Source organism: Gopherus flavomarginatus, chromosome 5 (assembly GCF_025201925.1).
Source record: "Gopherus flavomarginatus isolate rGopFla2 chromosome 5, rGopFla2.mat.asm, whole genome shotgun sequence".
NCBI classification, from domain to species: domain Eukaryota; kingdom Metazoa; phylum Chordata; order Testudines; family Testudinidae; genus Gopherus; species Gopherus flavomarginatus.
Window position 1 is genome coordinate 11,567,565 of NC_066621.1, and position 26,066 is coordinate 11,593,630.

At 44.5% G+C, this 26,066-nt stretch overlaps 1 protein-coding gene across 2 annotated transcripts in view; it reads right to left on the minus strand.

Moving 5' to 3' along the window:
* Nucleotides 1-26,066, minus strand: part of CAMK1G (calcium/calmodulin dependent protein kinase IG) — a 30,791-nt gene extending 4,725 nt beyond the window's left edge. For both annotated transcript variants that reach the window (XM_050957080.1, XM_050957079.1), the window contains exons 1-8: nt 25,996-26,066; nt 17,973-18,090; nt 6,682-6,810; nt 5,308-5,382; nt 3,570-3,708; nt 2,085-2,208; nt 781-856; nt 161-273 (exon numbers count right to left, since the gene is read on the minus strand). In XM_050957080.1, coding sequence (XP_050813037.1) covers nt 161-273; nt 781-856; nt 2,085-2,208; nt 3,570-3,708; nt 5,308-5,382; nt 6,682-6,810; nt 17,973-18,064 — 748 coding nt within the window. In that variant the 5' untranslated portion in view covers nt 18,065-18,090; nt 25,996-26,066. The remainder of the gene's footprint in view (nt 1-160; nt 274-780; nt 857-2,084; nt 2,209-3,569; nt 3,709-5,307; nt 5,383-6,681; nt 6,811-17,972; nt 18,091-25,995) is intronic.

Here is a 26,066-nt window from a genome sequence, read left to right on the forward strand (position 1 = left end):
AACTTGCTGTGGAAAATGTGAGGATGTGATTCACTTAACTCCCCTTCACTTGCACTCTCTTGTAGATTTCAGCCCATCCAGGATCAGGAGAGTTCTGGATGTTGTATGCTTGAGAGAGGACAGAGTGCTAATAAAGTGCTTCCCAGTGGGTGAGATTTACCAGACTCCGAGATATCATCCCAAAATGGAGACTCAAACTCATAGTAGCCTTCTTTAATCTTTTCAAACAGTTTGGATTCTGACTCTTCGTAGAAGGGAGGGTATCCACACAGCCTGGAGCAGAACAGGAAGAAGTTGATTAGCTCCTCTCTCCACACACACACAAGCTTTTTTTTAACTCTACCGATCAGCTGGTGTGGATCCCAGGGATAAGTGAAGAATGGAGGACGATGCTGTATGTATCCTCACCACACAGCATGGTCTGGGCGAAACAATTCAGAAAAAAGTTAAAAGCTTTGGTGCAGCAATGTCAGGACAAAGCCACAGCTGGTGTGCAGCTAATGGGATGCAGCCGAACCTAGAAAGCACAGAGGGGATGCTGAGTGATAGTTATGGTACTGAAGGAATAGTGCACGGGGTGGGCTCTGTAGTGAATTGGCCTGCGGTCTTTATTACACTGAGTTTCACTGCCTTTCACCTTGGGAACAAATCGGGACTCCTAAGCTGGTGGCATGTCATCCATTTTGCACAAGCGTATGTGGGGGTCACCCAAGGGGCCACACCACTGAAGAATCCTGAGCATCTGTCAAAAAAGCAAGGGTGCTGTTGGCTTATACTCACAAGATATAGGTAATGACTCCTATAGACCAGCAATCAACAGCTTTGCTATATGGCTTTTGTGCTAGGACCTCTGGAGCTACAGGAAATCAAAAGCAAATCAAAGTTATAGGCAATATAAATCATTTCAAGATAGTGAATGACTTGACATAAAAAAATTGGCTTCTCAGACCTCGTTTGTGAGGCTTTCATACTGGAGCAGGAGTTAGTGACTGTTGTGTGTACAAACACTTCTGTGCATTTGCCACCCACCAAACCCAAGCAGCAGCAAGACGACTGACTCAGATTTTATGATCAGAAAGAATATGATGATAATCTAGTCTGACCTGCATAACAAAGGCCAGAAAACCTCACTCAGTAACGTGTGCATCAAGCCTATAACCTTTGGTTGAGCTATAAGCCCTTTCTTTTCAGAAAAGCATTGTGTCTTGATTTATAGACTTGAAGTGATTGAGAATCCACCATGTAAACTCTCAATGGTTATTAACCTCACTGTTAAAATTTTTCTATCTTATAGTCTGAATTTGTCTAGCTTCAGCTTCCAACCTTTGGATCTCAGTTCCTGTGTGTTTCGAAAAGCCAAGTTCTCTGTTTTACCTTTTATACCTGGTTGTTCTTACAGAACTTTATAGCCTCAAAATGCTGTCTGGACATTAATTAGCTCTGGCATCCCTTGCGATATATGGTTCATTATACTAATTTGTTTATATTGTGATTTTCAATTTATGGGCTGGGGTCCAGAGCCTAGGATGGGCTCCCTACTGTTACATTTTAGACATATGAAGTAAATACATTTTACAGATGGGCAACATACAAAGGAAGGCTGATTGACTTGCACAAGGCCAGAGTGCAATTTGGAGATGGTTTAGAACGCTGGAATGCTGGAGCTCTCAAGCCATTAGGTCAAGCTGTCTCAGACACGTTCTGCTAACCAGACAAGGGAATGTCCCAAAAAATTACTACTTACAGGCCAAATCCTGAAATCCTTACTCAAGCAAAACTTCCATTGATTTCAATTTTTAAATTATAAAACGAATTCTTGAATAATTTCAAGATTAGGATGAAAATATAAAACATTTATCTTGCACACCTTTTCTCTTTAAAGTCTTCTGAAATTTTGCCATCCTTAAAATCATGTCCCTAATCTGATTCTTCTGCAGCCTACACAGTGTATTTATTATTAGCATGTTACTAATATGCATAAGCATGTTATTTCGTTGCTTTCTTCCGGAAAGTGCCTGGGAGGCTTATGTGGGCCTGTGTCATGTAGGTCATCAGGGGGAGTCCATCCTTTCCCACTTGCTCACCAACATATCCTGGCGTCCCACAAGCGGTGGACATGATGCCATTCTGCTCCATTTTAGACAAGCCGAAGTCTGTGATCATGATTTTGGAGTTTTCTTCCGGAGTCAGGTAAAGCAGGTTTTCAGGCTGTCGGTAAGAAATGGTCAGAATTTAAATGCTGCCCCGACAATCAAGGAGGGACAGCTACAATTGACAAATGGTAAGTTCATTTGTGCTTCTGTTCATGCATGAATAAAAATAATCATGGCCAGGGATATAATGGTGACTCTCTAAAACCACAGCAGTAAAATGATGAATACATTCCTAGGCTTTCCCCACCATACCTATTTTCTGCTGTACCAAGTTGTTTCCTCTTATATTGGTTTTGTTTTAGATAGGAAGGATGCTCTAGTGGGTAGGGCACTGGGCTGGGACTTGAGACCCAAGTTAATTTCTTGGCTCTGTCTGCCACACAGCCTGTGTATGACCCTGGGCAAGTCATTTAATCAAGCCTGTGCTTCACTTCCCTTTCTGTAAGGGTGGGTAATGCCTCCCTATTGCACAGGGCTGTTGAAGATAAAAACCCCTCAGTGAGAGCAAGGCATTCAGATACTGCAGAGATGAGCATCAGATAAGCACCCTTCTAGAACCTAGACTGTCAACTCCCTGGGGCCTGGGCTGCCTTGTGCTACATGTATGGGGCCCCTGGACCTTACAATAGTACAAATAGTTTTACTTCAATATTGACACTCAGTCCAAAGGAGTTCTGTATTTTGCTGCTGATGCTGCAGCCTTATTTGGGGAAAAACAGAGAACCTTGACTTCTGATATCATGAGCTGAAGTGACATTGTCTAAAGAATCCAGGCCAGAATAGGCCCATGTCTGTATTCTCACCAGCAATGACTCCAGGTATGGACACCCTGTTACATACCCATATGCTTGTATATGTAGTTCCTATTGCTGGCGCCAGGGGACACTTGTCTAAACAATGGATTATGCCAGTGACCTCTCTTTAGAGGCCTTTATGTCATGAAAGCCATTGGAGTTAATTGGTTTGTAAACAGTTCACTTGCCATTTCAAGAAGCTCTTTGACTTCCAGGCCAGCAGAATGAGCAGGAGGATGACTCAGACTAAAACCTCTAGAAAGTTACTGCACAGAATACAGAGTGAGGTTCCAATTCCAGGCAATGGCTCTGGAATTCAGGAGTCAGGTTAACACTCACTGAGCACAACTAGATGGATAAGTGTGTTTGGTGCAACCTGCTACTGTTACCACCAAATGGAGTTGCCCCTGCACCTTACATAGGAGCCTTATGTGCTTTTGGTGATGAAAGTCCAAGGGGATGATCTATTGGGTGGTGATAGTGACATTAGCATGATCCTAAAAAGCTGGTGAGCATTAGTAGAATTTCACTGTGTGCTTTAGTGAACCCTGCAGTGCTGCATTGCAGATATTGTTAATATCGCAGGGCAATTCTGTTCCCAAAGAGCACAGTGTCTACATACCTTTAAATCTCGGTGAACTATTCCATTCTCATGCAGATATTTCACCGCTGCCAGGACCTGCTGGATCACTACACTTGCATCTTTCTCAGTATAGACTCCTCGTTCCAAAATTCGGTCAAATAACTCCCCGCCAGACACCCTGAAGGTCAGATAGTACACGTCATCACTAAAGAGTATGGCTATTAAAAACTAATAAAAGGAAGAGCAGGAAATTTTACTTGACCTAGATATGAAAAAAACCCTATATCTTTATCTAGCTCACACTCATCACTATGGTACCTGGGCTTTCCTTGCTCAAGTGCCAATGGATGCATAAATACTGGTTCAGCAGGGGTTAATCCTGCTCTGTGGGCCAAGGAGGCCACATCCCCTCAGCTCTGCTGGGCATCTTCCAGCTGGAACACTGATATAGAAGGGAGCAACTCAGCTCAGGTGGGACTGACCACCAAAGGAAAGGGACATGCACTGCAGGTTCTTGCAGAGGGAGTGCCAGCAGCACTTCAGGGCATGGAGGCCAGCCAGACGGTGGTGACCCATGACCCCCAGACATCTGACACCACAGGAAGAGGAGAGGCTGTGGGAATCTCAAGATGACAAGTCATGGAGGAACAGGTAGTAAGTGACTCAGGGAAACTTCAAGGGGAATCAGTTATAAAACTTGGGTTTAGCTCGGAGTGTTCTGGCAGGATCCCGAGGTTGGGACCTGGTGGAGTGGGGAAGGCCCTGGTCTTCCTACCGTGGCTGCCATCCACTCTGAAGCAGCAGCCCACCCCTCCAACCAGTCTGGCTGCTAGGCCACACAGTCCTGACAAAGAAGGCAGCTATATGGACTCTGGCCATTAGGCCACGCAGCCCAGTGTAGGAGGACCACCTTGACAATGCCCAAACATTAGGCCATACTGCTCCAAGACTAGGAGTGGTCAATTAAGCTCATTTGTGGGGCCATAATGCTCCTTCACCCTTGCCCCAAAGGGTGACAGGGTGTACCGGCCCCATGAAATGCATGTAGCAAGGTTTGAGGTAGCCCTGCAACCTATTGCCTTGATGCAGCCAATTTGGCTCTTCAATCTGAAACAAGCATTTCCATAAATAATTCACTAGTATAATTCCTGTGGAGCCAATAAGTACAACTGGAAAACTTCTTAAACCCAAATTGCCTTGAGTTGTGATGCTGCTACCTGGTTGTCTGAACCCCAAGGGCTTTGAAGGGTTTCCCTGATGACTTTCAGCCTTGTGTGTTGAGCTGTCTCCAGCCCCCATCACATGACCTGATTTATTGAGAGTTAATCTGAGTAAAACAATCCTCATTAGAGGAATCCACACTTATTCTATCTGTCACAGCAGGGACACCTTCAGCTGTTCTTTACAGCTATCTGCTTTCTTTACTGCTGAGACATTTGCCCATTTTTCCCTTTCACAGACCCCAGTATATAGCATAGCTTTAATTAGAAACTTGCCTGTTCCTGTCCCGCTAAATGTTGAGGAGTTAGATCCTGATCTGAGTTTAGAAACATACTAATATAAAAGGCCCATGCACAGTGAAGAAATGTCTAGGGTAGTTGCATCTCAAACCCCATTGTTCACAGTTCATTGATGAAGAACATGTCAGAGTGGATATTTTTGTGCATTTGACTTTCAGATTTGAGTGCCTGAATCCTGCATGGGGATGCTGAAATGGACACTCAGCGTCAGGAAAATGTTATGGTTGTTTCTATGAAGCATAGAAAGAGGTACTTACAGCTGCATGACCAGGTAAAAGTGGGTTCCACTTTCGTAAATGTCTTCCAGAGTCACAATGTTTTCATGTTTTATTCTGCAACCGACAAAGACAAATAGAGGTTACAAACCTATCTGATGAGGATAATCATAGAAGTGTAGAACTGGAAAGGACCTTGATAAGTCATCTAATCCAGTTCCCTGCACTGAAGTCAGGACTATCTAATAACTAGATCATTCTTGACATGTGTTTGTCTAACCTGTCCTTAAAAACCTCCAACCCAGAGATTTCACAACCTCCCTAGGCAGTGCTTAACTACTCTGACAGGAAGTCCAACCTAAACCTCCTTTGCTGAAATTTAAGCCCATTGCTTCTTGCCCTATCTTTAGAGGTTAACAAGAACAATATTTCACCCTCCTCCTAACAACCTGTTATGTACCTGAAAGGTTATGATGCATTATGAAGCTGAAAGTCATGCCCCTAATCTTCCTCACAGAGCTGGTTCTAGGGTTTTTGCTGTCCCAAGCAGTGTTTAAAAAAAAAGAAAAAAGCCACGATCATGATCTGCAGCTCTACCACCGCCGCTTCAGTCTTCAGCGGCAATTTGGTGGCTGGTCCTTCGCTCTGAGAGGGACTGAGGGACCCGCTGCCGAATTGCTGGACATGCCGCCCCTCTCCATTGGCCGCCGCAAGCACCTGCTTGCTGGGCTGGTGCCTGGAGCCAGCCCTGATTCCTTTTGCTTCACAACAGTTTCTCTGGGCAAAATTCCACTCACTTCCAAAAGAGTGACTCCTGATCTATGAGAGAGGAGAATCAGGGCTTGTCTGCATGAACATTAACTTGTGGCAAGCTGAGGTGTGAATTGACCCTGCACTAGCCTGCTGAAGACAAACTGACTGTCCACGGAGGCCTGGCTGACATGCATTTGGCTCCTTTGTGGCTGATGCTTTCCTTTCCTGCAGTGTGTTGCCATTTACACCAGTACAAAGTGGGTGTTAAACACTGTCAAAGCAAAATGGTAGCATTTTACACTCCTTCGGTGAGTGAAGGACAAGTCTCTATATTTTGTTATTTTTAGACAGTGTTGAAAATTTAATTTTCCTGTCACTCTTTATGCTGTTTGGTGTGAGTCTGTTTCTTTTTCTGGTTCTCCTGCAAAACTGTTGGGCTTGGCAAGGGGCATATGTAACTAAACTTTACAAATATCCCTCTTTTCAGAGAATTTAAATATTGATCTTCCTTTCATCTCATTCTTCCACCTTTAATGAGAGGCAAATTTGTGCAGCAACAATGGCAAATGGACCTTACGCTTAGGGCGATCGATGGTTTTGGTTCTAAAGGTGCATGTTGTGGAAAAATAGTTTGCTCTGCTTCACATTCAAAATTATACTCACTTCTTCAGCACTGCGATTTCATTCTCCAGGCTGCTGTCCTCGATGACAGGGGACTTCTTGATGCACTTTAGAGCAAAGAGCTTCCCAGTGATCCTTTGCTTCACTAGGAAAACTTCTGAAAAAGCACCTCTATGGAGAAAACACAGATGAAGGACAAAGGTGTTTCAATAGATGGCAAAGTTGTAAGCTGGAAGCAAACACATGTGGAGAAGCAGCTGAAGTAAAAAGCAGGCAAGTAATCGAATAATGATTAAAGCTTCCACGATAAGTGGATGGCATTTGTAATTGGCCACCACATATCTAGGATACCATTATTGTGATGTATATATGGCTTCAAAATTCTATTGATTTCATGTTGCCATTTGGAAATGTACAATTTAAGACTGTGCAAGGTGTCAGCAACATTTGGGAAACAAGAACCTGAGATGTATTAAAAACAAAGAAAATATTTGATTAAACCTCGTTAACCAAGCCGGTAGAGTTTCACTTCAACTTATAGTACTCAATATATTTATTATGATGTATGTAAAATGATTAGTACTCGCAGACACCTAACAATCTTTTCTGAAAGGGGCAGACAAAGATGTGCCTAATTTAGATAAGTTAAAGCTGAAAAATACAGATCTGGATGTGAATGTCTGGCAGCCCAAATCTAGGGTGTGTTCTGATTCAGGATCATGGTTTGACCCAATGTATAGAGAATCCACATCAGTTCCAGAGTATGAAGGTCCCCAGTGTAGGGTCATTCTTTGAAAAGAATACAGTAGTGAGTAGAGAAAGGGCTGAATACACAGAACATCTAGCATAGAACTTTCCTGACAAATGGCTAAAAGGAAAAGAGATTCGATACAGAATCACAGTAGCAACATTCAGGAGACCACCACACCAGTAAAGACAATCAAGTAGCTCCTTATGTACATGCCAGCCCATGAGACAACTCCTATGGTGTCAGATTTAGAGTCCATCTCGGAAAAGGCAGGCACCATATACCACTTGACAGCACAGGTATTCAGTGATCAGTATCTGAACAGGAGGAAGGAGATAGATCTGAGGGCATGGTATTTTACTGCCTCTCAGCTTTTGCACTGTAATCTTTTGGGACCCACTGTCAGGATTTCCCCATGCTAAATGCTAATGCAATCCCAGCTAGGAGAAAGTATTGGCAACTGTCTAATGAGGCACAGAGCCAAAGACCCATCTACTCATTACCGTTAAAGATCCTACAGCACTCTTTTTGGGCCAGGGCAGGGGTGTTCATGAAATCTCAGCCAAATTCTAACATGAACGATTTATTATCTTTTGCCTCCTCAGCATCCCGCTGCTGTTTCAGTTTAGGCAGATACTCATTTTCCCAGCTCTGTATCAGTGACATTTCAGAGCTGAACTGAATGGCTGTGTCCTGCCCCAGAGGTGGCTGCATGTCAGCTAGGTGAGAGCTTTACTTTGCCTATTTCTTGAAAAACAGTTTGGATGCTTTGTGCATTAATCCAAGTTCTCCAAATCAAATACGAAATATCTGGATAAATCCAGTTCACTGCATAACATTTCCTTTTGGCATCGGATGGCTTGGGCCCTGGCTTCTCGCACAACCAGCTTAGAACTGTATGCTCTGAATTAATGCAATGGATGAGTGTCCAACGCATCCCTCATAGCAGAGTTCAACTCATTACAATGAAGGGTGAATATTTATAACATTGCCAAAGCCTACAATCTTGTTAAAGGTTTTTGCTTAGGCAGCTAAACGAGTCAGGTGATGGTGCCACTGCACCAAGCTCCTCTCAAGGAATCCTCATCACCTGCACAGCAGATTAACTGATGGTGTTGACACAGAATTGCCAGTAGAGCTGTGAGCATTTAAGGGAGCTAGAGAAGAAAATGTAAGAGCAAAATGGCTTAAGAGGCTGTGTGATCCAATGGGGATCCAGTGGCACTCAGGAGACTTGGGGTCTGTTCCCAGCTCTTTGACCATGAGCAAGTCTCTTCCTCTCTGTTGGTCTTGTGTATTTGGACTCTAAATTCTTCAAGGCAAGGAGTGTCTCACACCATGTGTCCATATAGTGCCCCGCACAATGGGGCCAGGTTCTCAGCTGGGACCTATAGATGTTATGGTAATGAAAATAACTAGCAAGAACAGAAAACGTGCCACTCTCATATCCCACTCAATAATGCGCCCAGCATGTTGTGCAGATAGCTTGGCACCCATCTGGCATAAAGCTGGTTGATTTTGTATTCAGTTGCTAGCCAGCAGCAGCAACTCATGCACAAAAAGAAGAGAAAGACAAAAGCAGCTCCTGGCATGACTTGCCTGCAGTAGGGAGAAGATTCCCTGAGCTAAGCTGCTCATGGTCCTACCCATGTATCTTAGCCTCTTACATGTCCTTTTTGCCCTTCCCCACAGATGGGCAACTGTGCTGGCTTAGCCTGGAGAAGTGCAGATTACATAATAGTCAGCATTGGAGGAGAGCCAATTGAGTTGGAGTAGAACTAGCCTGTGACTTTATTTGAAACAGTGAATCCTGAGATGTTTTGAGGTTCAAACATTTTGGGAGGTGGGTGGGAGTGGAGAACTTCTCCTTCCATTTCATGGTCTCTCCTGCACTGTGGGTCCAGCAGGGTATGGAGGCAGAAGGCACAAATAGTGCAAGCTCCTGATTCTCAAATTAGACCATCCCGGATCTAATCAACCTTGGGGCTCCCTGTATTCTGGAGCTGTGCAAGGGGCCTTTTATCAGGCCCTGGAGCAGGGATGGTCCAAGAGAATTTCCAGTCACTCTGGAAGCAGAAATCAGGGAAAAGTTTGAAGCAGCAAGTCTAGGGAGTTAAAAGTTAAGGATACAACCTTTGTAGAGTTTCACACTGAATCAACTGAGGATTAACTGGCACTAAGGTGTGAGCATCTTGCACTGAAGAGAGTCCTCTCGTATCTTAGTGAGCTGTTAAGGGGGAAGGGGATGTTTTCTCTGGATATCATAACCATCACAATACTGTTCTCAGTTTGCGCTCCCTGGACATCCCTTCCAGAAGGGAGCAGGTCTGGGGCAGAAAACTCCCCAAAGCCACATGCCCAATCCAGACTGACATCAAACAGAAGGCTTCCAAGGGAAAAACAGTTCACCCTCAAGACCAAATCCAGCATGATTGATTCCAGCAGGTGAGAGCCCATTGACTTCAATTGGTGCTGTGCCCAGGCTCAGTTTGGTCCCCCCCAGCACTTTCTGCAACTCCATAGAACAAATAATTATTGCTCAACCTTGTCTTGCCCTCATCTCCCTGTGTTCCTGATTCCCAGTCTTTAATTCATTGAACACCCTCATAGACATAAGGCCAGATTTTCAAATGCTCAGCACCTGGAAGGGGAGCCCCATTTTTCCAAGAGAGCTCCACTTCCATTTACAGGCACCTAACCAAGGACCAGATTTTCCAGAGTTCTCAGCACCCAGCCTCTCCCATTGGGACACTTTTAGGCTCAGTATCCACCATGCTCTCTCTTTCATACTCATCTTCATACATGCACAGACAAACTGGTCCCTCATACTCACATCTGTCCATCCTGCCTGTCTCCCTAGCAGGAGTGTCACATTGAGAATGAAATCCTGACAAACTGGATTTGCAATGACACTTTTTCCATGAATAATTTTAAATAAGTGATCACAAAACAGGTGGGTTTTTTGGGACCCACTCTGCCTGATAGGATAATCTCCCTTGGAAAGCCACTCAAATGGCTTAAGCTACTTCTTTGGTTTTCTATTGCATTTAGAATCCTTGGAACTTCCTAGGGTACTGATGCCTCCATTTATTTCAGTTTTTTTTAATCGATATCTCCATTTATTTTACTCAGTTCTCTTCAGTGCTAATTAATGCTGCCCTACTGAAACACCCACTGCATGTGACACAAATCCTCATTTCTAATACCATTTTGGTTTGTAATGCAATGGTAGGAAATGAACAACCTACAGATCAGATGCTAGAGCATCTGTTCCACATTTCATTCCTAAACAAATAATTACACCCCCATATTAAAAATTTATGGATCAACAAATTGGCTAAAAGGGAACAAAGCTTTCCTTGAGCCTCACTCTCCTCCAGGACAGTGCTGCTGGATAATTTAACTCGGTGGCTCTCAGCCTTTCCAGACTGTACCCCATTCAGGAGTCCAATTGGTCTTGCATATCCCTCCAAGTTTCACCTCACTTAAACTACCTGCTTACAAAAAAACCAGACAAAAATACAAAAGTGTTTCAGCATATTACTGAAAAATTGCTGATTTCCTCATTTTTTGCCATATAATTATAAAATAAATCAATTGGCATATAAATATGGTACTTACATTTCAGTGTATAAAGTAGTATGAACAAGTCACTGTTTATAATGCTTTTTATGCAGCCTGTTGTAAAACTAGGCAAACCTAGATGAGTTGATGCACCCTCTTGTCATAGGGCCAGTACACCCCCATCACCAGGGGGTGGGGCAAGGGTATGATAGTCCCACGGTTAAGTCAATATGGCTGCATTCAGCCTCAAGGCTGCATGGCCAAGAGGCCACAGGGCTTCCCTCAGCAGCAGGGAAGCACAGCCCAGTGGCCCTATGAGAGGGGTTTAGTAGGCTGCCCCCCAAAGGGAACCCAGACCCTCCTTACTCCACTGTATCCCAGCCCAGGGCCCTGGTAGTGGCAACAGAGTTCACCACAAAGCCACCAGAGAAGCCACCCACAACACATCAACTGCTACAGGGACACTGGCTAGTCCCTCCCTGGGCTGCTTCCTACCATGACTCCTGTAGTTGAAGACAGGGTGTCTTCAGAGTCTTAGGGCACCTCAGGTGGCAACTGCAATTTCCCTAGGGCATCCACAGGTGCCTGGGTGTCCACCTGGGCTTCAGCATCTCCTGCTTCCTCGGTCCAGGTTCCTAGCTACTCCTCAGTTGTCAGCCCAAACTGGGCTAGGCTGCTCCCTTTTATACTGCAGCAGCAGTTGGCACACGCCCAGCAGGGTCAAGGGGCTGAACTCTGGAGACAATGCTGAATTTCATGGAGGCTCAGCTGCAGGTTCTTAGGTCACAGGAAAGCTTCATTTTATAGAATTCCCTGCTCTGAAAAGCAGCTCTATTCGCACTCCACTGCCTTAAAGTTTTACCAGCTTTGTGTACACACGAGAACTAGTCAAGCTGTTAACTTCCAAAGATGAAACATTCAGCACAGAACAGGTCAGTGGTAAAATAGATGGAATATGGTGGGGAGAGGAGAGGAAAACAAGCAAATTTCCAAGCAACTAAAAAAAAAAGAGTAGAAACATACATATTTGAGGTCTGCTTGGAAGCCTCTATTGTGAATGGAAAATGCATCTAAGTGCTTCTGAGCGCCGAGAAATTTTCATTTAAAATCCTAATTCAATAAAACTCTTCTCACGTTATAGCATAATATTATAGCATCAAAGGGTTCTAGTCAAGGAATTAGGGCTGTATTGCACTGGGCTGTCTTTTAAAGAAGTGCTCGTATGGTGCCTGTGTCACAGAAAATGTACAAATCAGGTTACAACAGGCGAACAAGACAACCTAATGTGACAGAAAGGATAAGGGAAGAGGTAAAACCGCATATTTTCTGCTCAGTGAGTATTAATCATGAGCACTGGCCATATCAGTTCTTAGCAGAACTAGGGGTTGGATCTGAGCTTTCCCCATTAATCAGTGGGGGGGCTCAGATCCAGGTGGTTATTTAGAATCAGGGACAGTCACATTTGGATCTGGACCTATTGCTGGGGCCAGGTTCCGCTGTCAGCTCTAGAGAATTTTCAGGGGAACCAGGCCCTCAGATTTTAAACCATTACAGTGTGAATGATAAACTGCACTTATTTATTTTAGTATTTCCAGAGAGCAGCCTGAGGGGCCTTAATGAAGTGCTTTGCATTCATTGCAGCCCTTCTCATTCCTCCTAACATTGCCCTGTAGTAACATGGTGGTGTCTGCAGACTGGAACATAAACCAAATGAATATTCTCTGTGTCTGGGTCATTCTCCTCATTAAGCATGTAGTAAAACTGAGCAGTGGGCTTCCTTATTCTCTCTGCATCCCGCCTGGGCCATTGGCAAGCTGTCTATGGCTACAGACATGTCATTTCACCACTTCTCCCTGATCCCCCCCCTCCCCTTACCTCCCCCCAGCGTATAATTACAGAAGATTTGTATGTTCAGAGTAGCAGCAGATGGATAGTTAAAGCAGAGTTGCTATTCTTCATCCAAATGCAGAGGTGGAATGATTTGTTATGGGACTTGCTTAGGGTGACCAGATGTCCCGATTTTATAGGGACAGTCCAGATATTTGGAGCTTTTTCTTACATAGGTGCCTATTACCCCCCACCCTCTGTCCCAATTTTTCACACTTGCTATCTGGTCACCCTAGACTTGCTGCTTCTGTTTATACTGCACAGTGCAATGCAGCCAGAGTCTGGGGACCAGAGCTACACGTTTGCTGCTTACATTCTTTCAGGGTCTTCCCCACTGTTCACCCGGGGCATTGAAAGAGCAGAGTGATGAGAGGGGGAGTCCTGTAATAATGCAATTCAGGGTTGAACTGGGGTGCATGCTCCTTGCAGTGATACATTGTAGGAATGAGCTGGGAAGCAGAGGACAGGCAAAAAACAGGAATCGAGTAATGCAGCTGTGGAATTCTGAGCCCAGAAAGGAGACAGGAAAATAGGGGAGCCCTCAAGACTAATTTAGGATATTCTAGAAATCTCCAGAGATTCTGTTTTCCTGATACTTTCAGATACCCAAAAGGGAACAACGGCACTGTGTATAGAAGCAAGTGCAGACAGGACCAAATTGCTTTTAGTATCATTTCCAGAGCCATGGGCGAGCCTCTGAGAGTGTAAGGCATCTCATCTGTGGCTGGCTGATAATGTGGATGTCAGCGTGAGCAAACTTAAGTGGCAGATTTGTAAATTTAAGAGAAAGTGCCTAAGCAGTTATGTCATTACAACTGCTTGTCTCCCAAACAACCCATTACTCACAGAGCCAGTCCAGCTTTGGAGGAATAACTGGGGAGCGAGGCAACATCCTGATTGGACTGGAGGTAGGGGAAGGGACAGTCATGTGCGATGCTGGAGTCTCAGACATTGAGAGAGAATTAAATAGGATGCAGCATGTGAAGGAGAAATCTTTTGCTCACTCAGCCTTGTAATCATAATCAAGCAACTGATGCTGAAGCCAAGCAGGTTCAGGGGCTCTTGGAAAACAAAGTGCTTTTGTTTGTCAAATAGAATGAAAGAATTATAAGGGGTGGTTAGGAAAAGAGATCCCATTTTCTCAGGGTAATTCAGCAGCTTGTGGTGGCTTTTCTGAAGAGTGAGCATGATGAAACAATTTTCATCAGTGATTTAAGTTTCCATGCACCTCATTGGGTATTTAACCAGTTCCTTATGGAGGTGGGCAAGTGGTGTCACCCCCATTTTAAAGATGCAGGAACCAGGGCACAGAGAGGTGAAGCAACTTGCCCAGAACAGAATCAAGAAAGGAACCCAGGTTTTCTGATTCCTGCTCCTGAACAATGAGCATTCTGCTTCTCTAAATGAAAAGCCCATGCTGAGGAGCAGTGTAGACTCTAACCACATTCATGGCTGGGGCTCTAGGCCAGTGGCTCTCAACCTTTCCTAACTACTGTGCCCCTTTCAAGAGTCTGATTTTCTTGCATACCCCAAGTTTCACATCACTTAAAAATGACTTGTTTACAGGGCTCTCCCACCTCCCAGGGACTGCCCTGCCCCCCTCCCCACCCACCTTACCCCCCACACCTCCACCCTACCCCCCTCTTGAGATGAGAGACCCATGTCTGAGACCCCTCCTTTTCTCAGGAAGACAAGGGCTCCCACGAAGGAGAGGGGACCTAAACAGGAGTCTGCCACCTCCCTGGTCACCTAGGAGATTGGATTTCCCGTTCAACCCCCTTCTAAAGGGGCAGAGGGAGGATTCAAACCAGGAAATCCAAGGATCTCCCACTTCCTAAGCAAGTACCCCACTGCTGGACTATAGCGGTGATCCTAGCCTATTGCTGCCCCAATTCCTAGTTAAGTAAAAGGGAACAGCGCCAACAGGCAAGCTGGATAGTGCCCCTGTTCAAATGAAACACCTTTGCTGCTACACTAGGGATTTGGACCAAGCAGGCCAACATCCTAGGTAAGTGCTGTGACCATTGCACCACAGAGAGCTTCTTAGGCTTAAGTCTTGCTTTGGCCCAATTAACAGATAATTAAAGTGGAACAGCATCAACAAGAAAGCTTCATGGTTGTCACTGTTCAGATTGCTTCTCATACAGCCCAGGGAAAAATCGAACCAGGGCCTTTAACCCTTGCAGTGTGTTTACCCTGCCCACTATGCTACCAAGGGCTTCTGGGACTTAACTCTTGCTTTGGCCCAATTAATAGTTAATTAATGTGGAAGCGCTTCAACATGAAAGGCAGCTAGCATTCCCTGTTCAAAGCCTTTCGTCCTAACAGCCAGGAGCCTTGATTCAGGGTATCTAACATCCCAGCTGAGTACCCTAGCCACTGCCGTATAGAGGGCTTCCTACATTTGACTCTTGCTTTGGCCCAATTAACAGATAATTAAAGTGAAACATCTTCAACATGAAAACCCTCAGAGTTGTCACTGTTGAGAGCCCTTCTCATGAGGCCCAGGAAAGAACTGAATCAAGGTTTCTAATCACTCAAAAGAGTACTCTTGCCACTGTACTCTAGAGCAGGGGTTCTCAACCTTTCCAGCCTACTGTACCCCTTTCCAGAGTCTGATTTGTCTTGTGTACTCCAAGTATCACCTGACTTAAAAACTCCTTGCTTACAAAATCAGACATAAAAATACAAGGGTCACAGCACACTACTACTGACAAATTGCTGAGACTCTCATTTTTACCCTAGAATTATAAAATAAGTTGATTGGCGTATAAATATTGTACTTATATTTCAATGTGATACTTGAGCCTGTTTTTCATTTGTGAGCCTTGTGTGAAGCCCAGACCCAGGGCTGAAGCATGTAACTTAGCTTTGTGTGGCCTGGTAGGGAGCCCTGGACAACTGCCCTCCTCGCCACCCCTGAATGCCAGCCCTGCATTTGCAACCCCTCCAAATCAGTCCTGTGACTCCCATGGGGGCTGCAAACCCCAGGCTGAGAAACACTGATCTAGATGACTTGATGTGCTCCCTGGAAGACCTCTGAGTACCTGCGAGGGTACACGTATCCCCTGGTTGAGAACCACTACTCTAGGACATCAATACCACCACTCTATTCATAGACCCAGGAAATTGGTAAAACTCTTTGGAGATGACAGGTCCACATAAACTGCCTCCTTACGTTGGCACAGCAAGGCAATGCCAGGAGTAGGCCCCAGCAGTCTTGTCTCCCATTCCCTTGCTCTAACTATTGGATAACAATCCCTTCTCAAGGCCAGGAACAGAACCAAATGTCCTGACTCCCAGCCTCCTGTTTTAAGCATTAGAAAACACTACCTTTCTCTAGCAGACTGAGAGTTGTGAATGAAGCAGGCACTCTCATGTGAATCTAGAGGAAAGGTCCAAAACGAACAATGCCGCAATCACAGGCTTCAAACCCTTCAATGGCTAATACAATGCCAAGATGCTGCAGTTCACAGATTATTATAGCATGTTGGCCTTAAAGGGGCACAGGCATACAAAACAGAAGTGTGCAGAAAGATGATGTCACCCAGCACCACATAGGAATGCGCAGGCAGGATTTTGTACAGATAATTTCCTAGCGCTAGCTGAGGATAGGGTGACCAGGCAGCAAGTGTGAAAAATCAGGACAGGGGGTGGAGGGGTAATAGGAGCCTATATAAGAAAAAGACCCAAAAATCGGGACATCTGGTCACCCCAGCTGAGGCTGAGTTGCCATGCCTCCAGGCAGCTTCCATATTGCCTTTCACTCAAACGGAGCAGAGAGCTTGGAAGTGACACTTGTGCATCTGAGGCATCTTTGGAGGCACATTCCTGAGCAAGCCTGCTCCAAGGAGATATAGACCACATATTGCCTAAACCCAGGAGTCTTGTATACACAGGGTTTGCACCAGTGCTAGAGCAGTGCGGATTGTTTTCAAAGGAAAGCTTCGTGCTGATACAGCCATTCAGTAACTGGCTTGGGCACCTGCATTTTTTCTTACATGCAGTTGGAAATGGGATTGCTCTTTGCAATGCAAGCAAAGCATTGACTGAAGATATACTGAACTTTGAGTACTCTAATCTGTGCATGTCAAGTACAGTTTGCACTGAAATCCATGTGCCATGCAGAAGCACAGCAGATCTGAGTATGTTTAGCTAAGAAAGACATCCGTTATTTTACAGCAGATTGGGACCAAGGTTTCAACATGGTTTTAAGCAAGGCTCCATGTTTGCATGAGCAAACTGGACTGACATCTTACTCTTCTGTTTTGCATGTGTAAATGTGGGGGAACTTGCAAATGTAAAGGCTGCCTCAGAATTTGATCCTTATGGGCAAGAAGGTGCTGGCAGCAAGAGAGCTGTGTGTGTGAGCAGGTATGGAGGCAGGAGGTCTCACACACAACAGTGACAATAGTCCCCTAGCAATATAATCAAATAACTACAAATAAAGATTCTTGCACATCTCCAGCACCTTTCATTAAAGTAGTTCAAAGCATTTTACAAACATAAATGAATGAAAATAGCATGAAATGCTTTGGGGTTGTGCAACTGCCAGTGATTATTTGCCCTATTACCAAATGTTCTCACCCAGGATCAAGAGGGCACAACCTCCCTTCATCTCCCAGGAAAGCAGGCAGAGAGATTAAGGGACTCATTCTACACCAGACAGGTCATTCCTGTCAAGGCTTGGATTAGAATTCAGGAGTTCCTGACTGAGACTTCAGCTTTTGATGTCTCTCATGTGGTCCTATGACTACATTGTGGTCATAAGACTATAGCTGGCAGATATAGAAATTAATGGGAGATGGAGTGACAGTGAAGCCTTGGAAAGGGAAAAGGAATCTCTTTGAGATGAAGTTGAGAGGCAGGGATAGAAAAGGCGTAAATAAATTTCAAATGTTTGGAGGAAATTGCCACACCCGTCCTAGTGTCATGTAAAGATGTTATTTCCCAAAGACTGTCTGAACCTTCCATTACTAAATAAACAGTTTTATTCTTCACTTTATTTAAAGTGCATCTCTTTCTTGCTTAAGTAACATGTGCATTACTCCTTCTACCACATGTTCTAGCTAGTAAAAGCCTTGCTTCCAACTTGGGGGAGGCCAGAGATTAGCCATGATACTCAGGTACTCACGATCCTAGTGCCTCCATGAAGATAAATGTTTTTCGGATGTTGTTGGTCGGTTTCTTCCAGGAACGGGTGTCATCCACTTCCTTGCGGCCCATTTTCTCCAGAGCTGAAGCGGGGAATTCTGCCAGAAAGAGGGGAAGAGCACTGGTTGAGTGGTCAGGTGTTCACAGTATCAAGAGCAGGAGCTAGTGGTGTGTAAAACTTAAACCTCTGCATAGCATCCTGCAACGTACCCATTTGCTTGGATTCTCCTTTGGAGGTTTTTGAACATTTCCTTTTGGTTCTGTCAAAGCCAAGATGCAAGGACGTCAATTTTGCATCCACAAAATAAACTGTTGGTGCAAATCATGTGACTACCAGGTAGAATGATGAAATAATTTTACCCACAATTGCCAGTACAAAAATGCAAGTACAAATTGTACCCCTTTAAAAGGAGAATTGTTTTTCTGATAATTTGACACAAAATAATCACTCTCCTTGAAAATTACCAGTACGCTCCGCTCAGCCACTAACAAGATGAGACTTCAAGTTCTATTGGATCTTACGTATTAAATTGCATCAGATTCCAAATGTGCATTACAACTAATATTAGACATCTTGGCTAAGAATCTAGCACTCATATGTTGGGACTTGTTATTTGGGGATAGTCATTTAATGACAAATGTGAGAGATTGGCAATTACAAATGTTTATATTTTGCTGAATATATAATGGCTAAAGCTGTGATTATGCTGCTGAGTAGCTGCTAATGCTAACCTATTAAAGCACCCTTGATATAATGCATTAAAGTTAGATGCAACTGAAGATGCAGGCAGGTTATATTAGAGCTGCTTAATTGCTTGAATGTTAAAATAGATTAAAGAGCTGGTGCTGACTCAAAGGAAATTTACTAAAGATTTGCTGATCTAGCTAGTATGCACTGTATCTTTTTTGTTTTGTTTTGTTTTTTATTACTAGGAATATTTGCCTGGAAACTGGATTGTTACTTAGGAATCTCTACCTTTCCTTACTCCTTATTCCTTATGAGGAGTCACAAGCTTGTGACATCACAATGATGGCTGTAGAGAGAATTGTGATGTCACAAACAGAGGTGAGCTTTTGGTTTTGGTCTTAATTTTGCTTCTGATGGAAGATATCCGGTTGACAGTGCAGTAGGCTGGTAGCCTGGTACTTATCCACAGCCAGGCACAGCATGGGCAGCAACTGTCATAGAGCTCAGTCTATTCTCATTCCAAGCAACCAGCACTGCAAACAAGCTCTCTTTAAATGTAACATCGACCCCTCGCTGGCTCCCTTTGTTTTCTTTCCATGCTCCTTGGTGAATCAGCAGCTGCCTTAGGACTCACCACACAGAGGACTTCCATTCCATTGTTTCTAACTCCATCTCAACTCATGACAACAGTCACATGGGACCTCTTCATTATGGTGGCTGCCTGCATATTTGCATACAAAGTGCAAGGCCTGGTAATGTGAGCACATGAGTTTAGAGGACAATTACTGTAAATTTAGAGCAGTGATTCTCAACCTATTTACCATTGTGGGCTGCTTATGCAGCTCTCTGTATTATATGGGCCGCATCCACAGAATATGTATACTATCTGTATGGCCCTGAGGATGTCACATGGACCGCAGCTGTGTGCTGATTGGGCCACAAGCAGCCCATGGGCTGTGAGTTGAGAACCACAGGTTTAGAGGGACGACAGAGCTGCAGCACCTTATCTTGGTTCTACTCATCTTATTTAATGAGCAGCAAGAGGGATCCAACTCGTTACAGGGAAAGTTAGTTAGGTCTCTATGATGATACCCTCTTTTCTGTTGTTACTGTGCAGTGTGTCAGGAAGGCAGCATTCTCTAATAGTCAGAACACAGACTTAGGAGTCAGCAGCTCTTAGGTTCTAATCCCAGTTCTACCACTGACTTGCAGGATGGCCGTCAAGCAGTCACTTGTACCATCACTTTTACACTTAGGTACCTAGATTTAGGCTAGTTAGCAAAGACTTCAGTGGGAGGTGTGGGAACTCAGCACATCAGAAAATCAGGCCACTTATTTAGGTGGCACCCTGAAAATTTGGCCTGACCTCATCCCACTCTTCTCTGTCTTGATTTTCCCAGCTCTTAGGACTGGGACTCAGGAAATCTAGTTATTATCAGCCACTTGCTGGGCAAGTCACTTCTCCCTGTGCCTCTGTTTTGCCTCTCACCCTTTATCTGCCCTTCTCTATTTAGACAGTAAGATCTTCAAGGCAGAGACTTTGTATAGCACTGCCATAATACAAATAAATAATATCACTACTTACTGGAGCTTACTGACATGCTTTGAGAATTAGTTAAATGTTTGTAAAAGGTCTGGAAGGTGTGAAGTGCAGTATAAACTCTAACATAAGTAGAGTTTGCAGAAAAGGACCTGGGGATTACAGTGGACAAGAAGCTGGATATGAGTCAACAGTGTGCCCTTGTTGCCAAGAAGGCCAATGGCATATTGGGCTGTATTAGTAGGAACATTGCCAGCAGATCAAAGGAAGTGATTATTTCCCTCTGTTCGGCACCAGTGAGACCATACCTGGAGTACTGCATCCAGTTTTGGCCCCTCGCTACAGAAGGGATGTGGACAAATTGGAGAGAGTCCAGCAGAGGGCAACAAAAATTATTAGGGGACTGGGGCCCATGACTTACGAGGAAAGGCTGAGGAAACTGGGTTATTTAGTCTGCAGAAAAGAAGAGTGAGGGGGATTTGATAGCAGCCTTCAGCTACCTCAAGGGTGCGGGCTTCAGAGAGGATGGAGCTTGGCTGTTCTCAGTATGGCAGAAGACAGAACAAGAAGCAATGGTCTCAAGTTGCAGTGGGGGAGGTCTAGGCTGGATATTAGGAAACACTATTTCACTAGGAGGGTGGTGAAGCACTGGAATGAGTTACCTAGGTAGGTGGTGGAATCTCCATCCTCAGAGGTTTTAGAGGCCTGGCTTGACAAAGCCCTGGCTGAGATGATTTAGTTGGTGTTGGTCCTGGTTTGAGCAGGAGATCGGACTAGATGACCTCCTGAGGTCACTTCCAACCCTAATAGTCTATGATTCTATGAGCATTCTTAATAAGATCAAATCTAACAGTCCAGAGAGGGAAATATTTAGAAAATGATCAATGAGGCTCTCAGCTGAGCTGAGAAGAGATCTTTGGAACCAACATTGACCTTGGATACTGGAGGAGACTCCCTCATGTCAAGTGTGCTAAGGAAATGCATTAAAAATTCTCCATTTAGCAGAATCAGATTGCATGCTGAAAGCACTGCCTTTAAGACACTCCATTTCTCACTACTCACGATCAATCACATCATTCCATAAAAGACTTTAAGACATGGCTGAATCTTTGGCAGACAAAATGGAGTCTTTTGTTAAAGAAAAAAATAAGTGTTCAGAAGAGACAGAGAGCACCAAAGCAAAAAATGAAGCTGGAAGCTAATGTCTCATGACAGTTAGCTTAGATTTTTTATTCCTGCCAAGCTGATTTTGTTACCTTAATTAACAGAGCTACAATGATTCTCAGATCCCTAACATGAGATTTCAAATGTTAATTCAACTTTGTTGAAAGAGAAATTGACTCAGCTGCAAAAGAATGACAGCTTCAGTCTATAAACTCTTTAAAGGCCAAATCAGACTTAGTTTTTATCCACTTTATAGATTGTGATGTGCACATGACAATTCAATGCAAGTCCTGTGGACAACAGCCCTATTTTGTTGTTTATTTAATTAGTGCTGATGAAGAGTTCTTAGCAGCGTGGAGCAATTAGTGCAAAACATTGTCTGCACATATTTGTTTGAATTCGTAAGCAGGTTTTCATTCAAGATCATTCTTTCAACACTTTCACCTTTGCTCTCTGAAAAATCACTCGCAGAAATGAATTTTAAGCATGAATGCTTAAGGATTGACTGAAAGTGAGTTTCATATGATGTATACAAATGTAAAAGTTGCAAAGCTTGAATGAATTTGAACGATGGAGATCATTGCTTTGTATCTGGGGTGGGGGAGAGGAAATTGGTCAAAATAATGACCAATTGGTTATGAATTATTGGCCCAGTTCTAGCACTTAGATTAGCCACCAGCAGCATAGGCTTTCTTGAGACCTTACCCTCCCGATATGCCTCCTCTCTTCCCCCAGGGCCGGCTCTGCCTTTTTTTGGTGCCCCAAGAAAAAGAAAAAGAAAAAAAAAAAAAAAGGAGCGGGGCCACTGGAGCAGCAAAGCGGGGGGGAAAAAACAAAAACAGTGCGGCTGGAGCAGCAAAACGGCAGGGGAGAACATGGAACGGCTGGAGCAGCAAAGTGGGGGGGCGGAACACAGTGCGGCTGGAGCGGCAAAATGGTGGGGGGGAACATGGAACGGCTGGAGCGGCAAAACGGGGGGGGCGGACACGGCGCAGCTGGAGCGGCAAAGCAGAGGGGGGGAACACGGCGCTGCTGGGGCGGCAAAGCGGAGGGGGAACAACACAAAAACGGTGCGGCTGGAGCAGGAAAGCAGGGGGGCGAGGGGAGAAACAATGGCGTGGCCGGCAAAGCAAGGGAAAAACAAAACAAAAAATCCTACAGGGCAGCCGGAGCCAGGGCACTCCCTGTGCTGCAGAGTGCGCACCCGGTCTAATGGGGAGGGAAGGAGAGGGAGCAGAGGGAGAGACACAAGCGGGGCGGCCAGTGCTTCAGTGGGGCGCTCACCAAGCGGCCCTGACCGCCGCACCGCCTGCCAGGAGGGCTCCGCGCCACTCTGGTCGGCAGGGAGGGAAGGACGCAGGCTGCCCTGCCGAGTTTGCTGCAGGGCGCTCCCCTCCTCCGCGCCGCCACCCCCTACAGGGCAGCCAGAGCAGTGAACAAAAAAAAAAGTGGCCGTGCCACCTTAGGTTTGAGCTGAATGCTGCCCCGTAGAATCTGCCGCCCCAAGCATGAGCTTGCTCAGCTGGTGCTTGGAGCCGGCCCTGTCTTACCCAAAGGCATACATCCCAATCCCATCCAATCATTGTGCTGCACAGGTGCCATCTGGTTCCAGCTATAATGATGATTTATGTGATGGCGTCACCTGTCCACGAGGAAATGGACTAACAGCCATTCATTCCTTTTCCCACAAGCCACTGCACAGCTGTCATCAGAGCAGCAAAGGAGTTGTAGGTACCACTGGAACAGAACTACGCATGCCCCATTACATGTGAGGAATGATATACTGACCAGCCAGCGTGTGGAAAGTGCCCAGCCAAGCACTCCCACGACATGGAGCAACCAGCCAACTCACATGGGCCCCAGCAGGAAGCTAAGCTCCTGAGAGATGGTTGGACTAGGCCATGAATCGGAACATCTGAGAAGCAGCAAGGAAGCTACTGGCCAGCAGTTCAGGCTTGCTTATATTCAGCTTGTGAAAAAAGTTGGAGACAGCGTCCGAATGTGAGGCAGTGAGCTGTGAAACAGAAAGGGAGCCCCTTCCCTGAGACGCTTGGGACCCAGCTGTGTGCAACACTGAAGAGCAAATGAGACAGTCCCCAGGCCAGAAACAAAGGAGATTGAACACGTGACATTCAAAAGAGCACTTGGGCTCAGTGTGATCTCCCGCCGGGTGAGTACTTATCTGAAACCTACCAGGCAATTGCAGAATTATGACATGTGAAACCACCTCTGAGCTCATACCCTGCCCCTCTCCAGCATTACCTAGTCTCCCTGCTAACAGAGCAAGTCTATATTTGTGTGCACAATGTACTCTCTCTATTGCTTATACTCATTAGAATACTAGTTTTGCGTTGCCTGATGTTTGCTCATTCAGACTAGATCTCTGGCCGGGGTGGGGGAAGGGGGATATACTTAATTCTATTTGCAACAGGTTTTTTTAACGGATACTGCTTTTAAATAAGGAATCATGTGTTTGCATATTCCTTTATCATTCATCTAATCATATGATTAGCTTCCCCTTCCATCCCCTCTATTTTATGGGGGCAGTTACTTTTTGCCTGTCTGTGCTTGTGGAAAGGAAGGATGATCTTGTGCTTTAGGGATGGGTTGGGACAGGGACTCAGGAGATCCGGATTCCATGTCATGCTTTGCCACAGGCCACCTTGTGTGACTGAGCAAGTCACTTCCCATCCCAGGTCTCCTACCTGCCCCAGAGGGGAGAGCAGTGACATAGGAGGCATTACTGGGAGGTAAATACTCTGAATGTTTATGAGGTGCCAAGATATGGGGGCTGTGTAAGTACTTGACAAAGTGGCCATCTCCCTCATCTCATGGCAGAACATAGAGACTTTCAAAATCCTTCCTCCCCCCGCCAGACATTTACTAAAGAACTAGTCACACAACACAGAAGCCTTGCAAAAATCCCTGGACTACTCTGACCTGCGGCTGGTGATTTATGCAATTCACCCATCTTTACTCCTACCTTGTCCTCCACCCTTCCTTCACTGGTCTGTTTATGCACCTCTTGCAATTTGCCCTAATCCTAGAAAGTGGTGTGGTGTGGGACAGAGACTGTCTTTGTTTTACTTAGTTCATTCAGTGCTTAGCGCAGACCCTGACTTTTCCTGAAACCACTACCACAATACAAATAAATACTTACTAATTCTACTCACTTGTTTGTATTAGTTTTATTTTTCCATGGAGAAGTAAAATATCATGGTAAAAGTTGGGAAAGCAGATTTTGTGCTTGGCCTGGTGTATTTTTCTAACAATTTTGCATACATGTGTTATATCTATATACTTAACATACACTTATGTTCCTTCTGCCAATCTCTTCCTGACACTCTATTAGTATGTGTGTTATCCTTTTGTTTCTTGTGTATCTTCTATTTGCATCAATGGAAAATACACAGGGAAAGATTGAGTGGGAGCAAAATAGACTCAATACGTACTTGAAAAATACATTCTTATAGAATCCTAGATGTCAGAGTGAGAAAAGGCTTCTCTGTTCATCTTTTCCATACCCTCTTGGCAATGCAAGAACAATAGGCTTTCTTTTCATTTTCAGTATATTGAGTTTGCATAATAAAATGGAAATACTTATTAAGTAGTTACTGCTTGTAAAGCCTTTTGAAGTGCTAAGTATTATTTTAATGTATTTAGCCACCACACAACAATGAATTAATTAACCATGCAGGACTGTATAATATCAATCCCTTCTGCTACTCCAGACTGACAAGTGTCTGTGTTGTAAATGACAAGTAATTTCAATTGTCACATCTAACCTTTTTGCTCTTTCAGGGACTAGAGCAATAAATGGGACTGCTGCTTTGTTCAGTCTGATCCAGGGAATGACACACATCACTGCTTAGAATTTAATGTGGTGTTAGGATCTTGCTTAAATATTTCCCTGAGAAATTGGTTCAGCTTTCGTATTAGACAGCAGCAGATCCATCTGCAGACATTCTTCTTCCGAATTTCCTTAGCAAAAGTGCCGTAACACTTGATTCATAATCTTGCGACAACAATGCATGAGAGGGGGGAAAATGAAGAGGTGGTTTTATCTTTAGAACAAGAAGTACATACAAAAGGGGATAGGGTGGGAATACAGGGTCAAAATGATTTCCTTTGTAAAATGCAACAAAATAAGTTTTCTGCATGTAAATGAATGAACAGACACAGACAGTGTTAGACATGTTTAGGGGACAGCATAATGAGGAAGTGAACAGCAGAGAGACCCAGCTGTTATGCATTAAAACCAAACCTACATTAAACATCTTATATTCATCTAACTACGCTACTGATACAAAAGCAGTGGATGAATTTGGAGCCAGGGATGAACTTCTGCTGAATCACATTTTCCAGGTAAACATATTAGGTTAGTTTAAATAGTTTAAAAGTAAAACTGTACCGCCCATATTATATGAGATCACATGTGTAACATATGAAAGCTGAGAAATATTAACCACCTCTGCAAAACTGTACTCCACTCCTTTGGTATAACATAATAAAAGTGATCTTAAAACAGAAAATACTGTACAGAACCTGAAGTCTTATGCACAGAACAGGCAAGGAAGGCAAATGGTTATTAAGAAAATATGTTTTGCTTACCCAAATGATCACAGATGAAGCAGCTCCTATTCTGACTCCTGTTCCACTCCTACAGGTCTGTGGGGATTAGA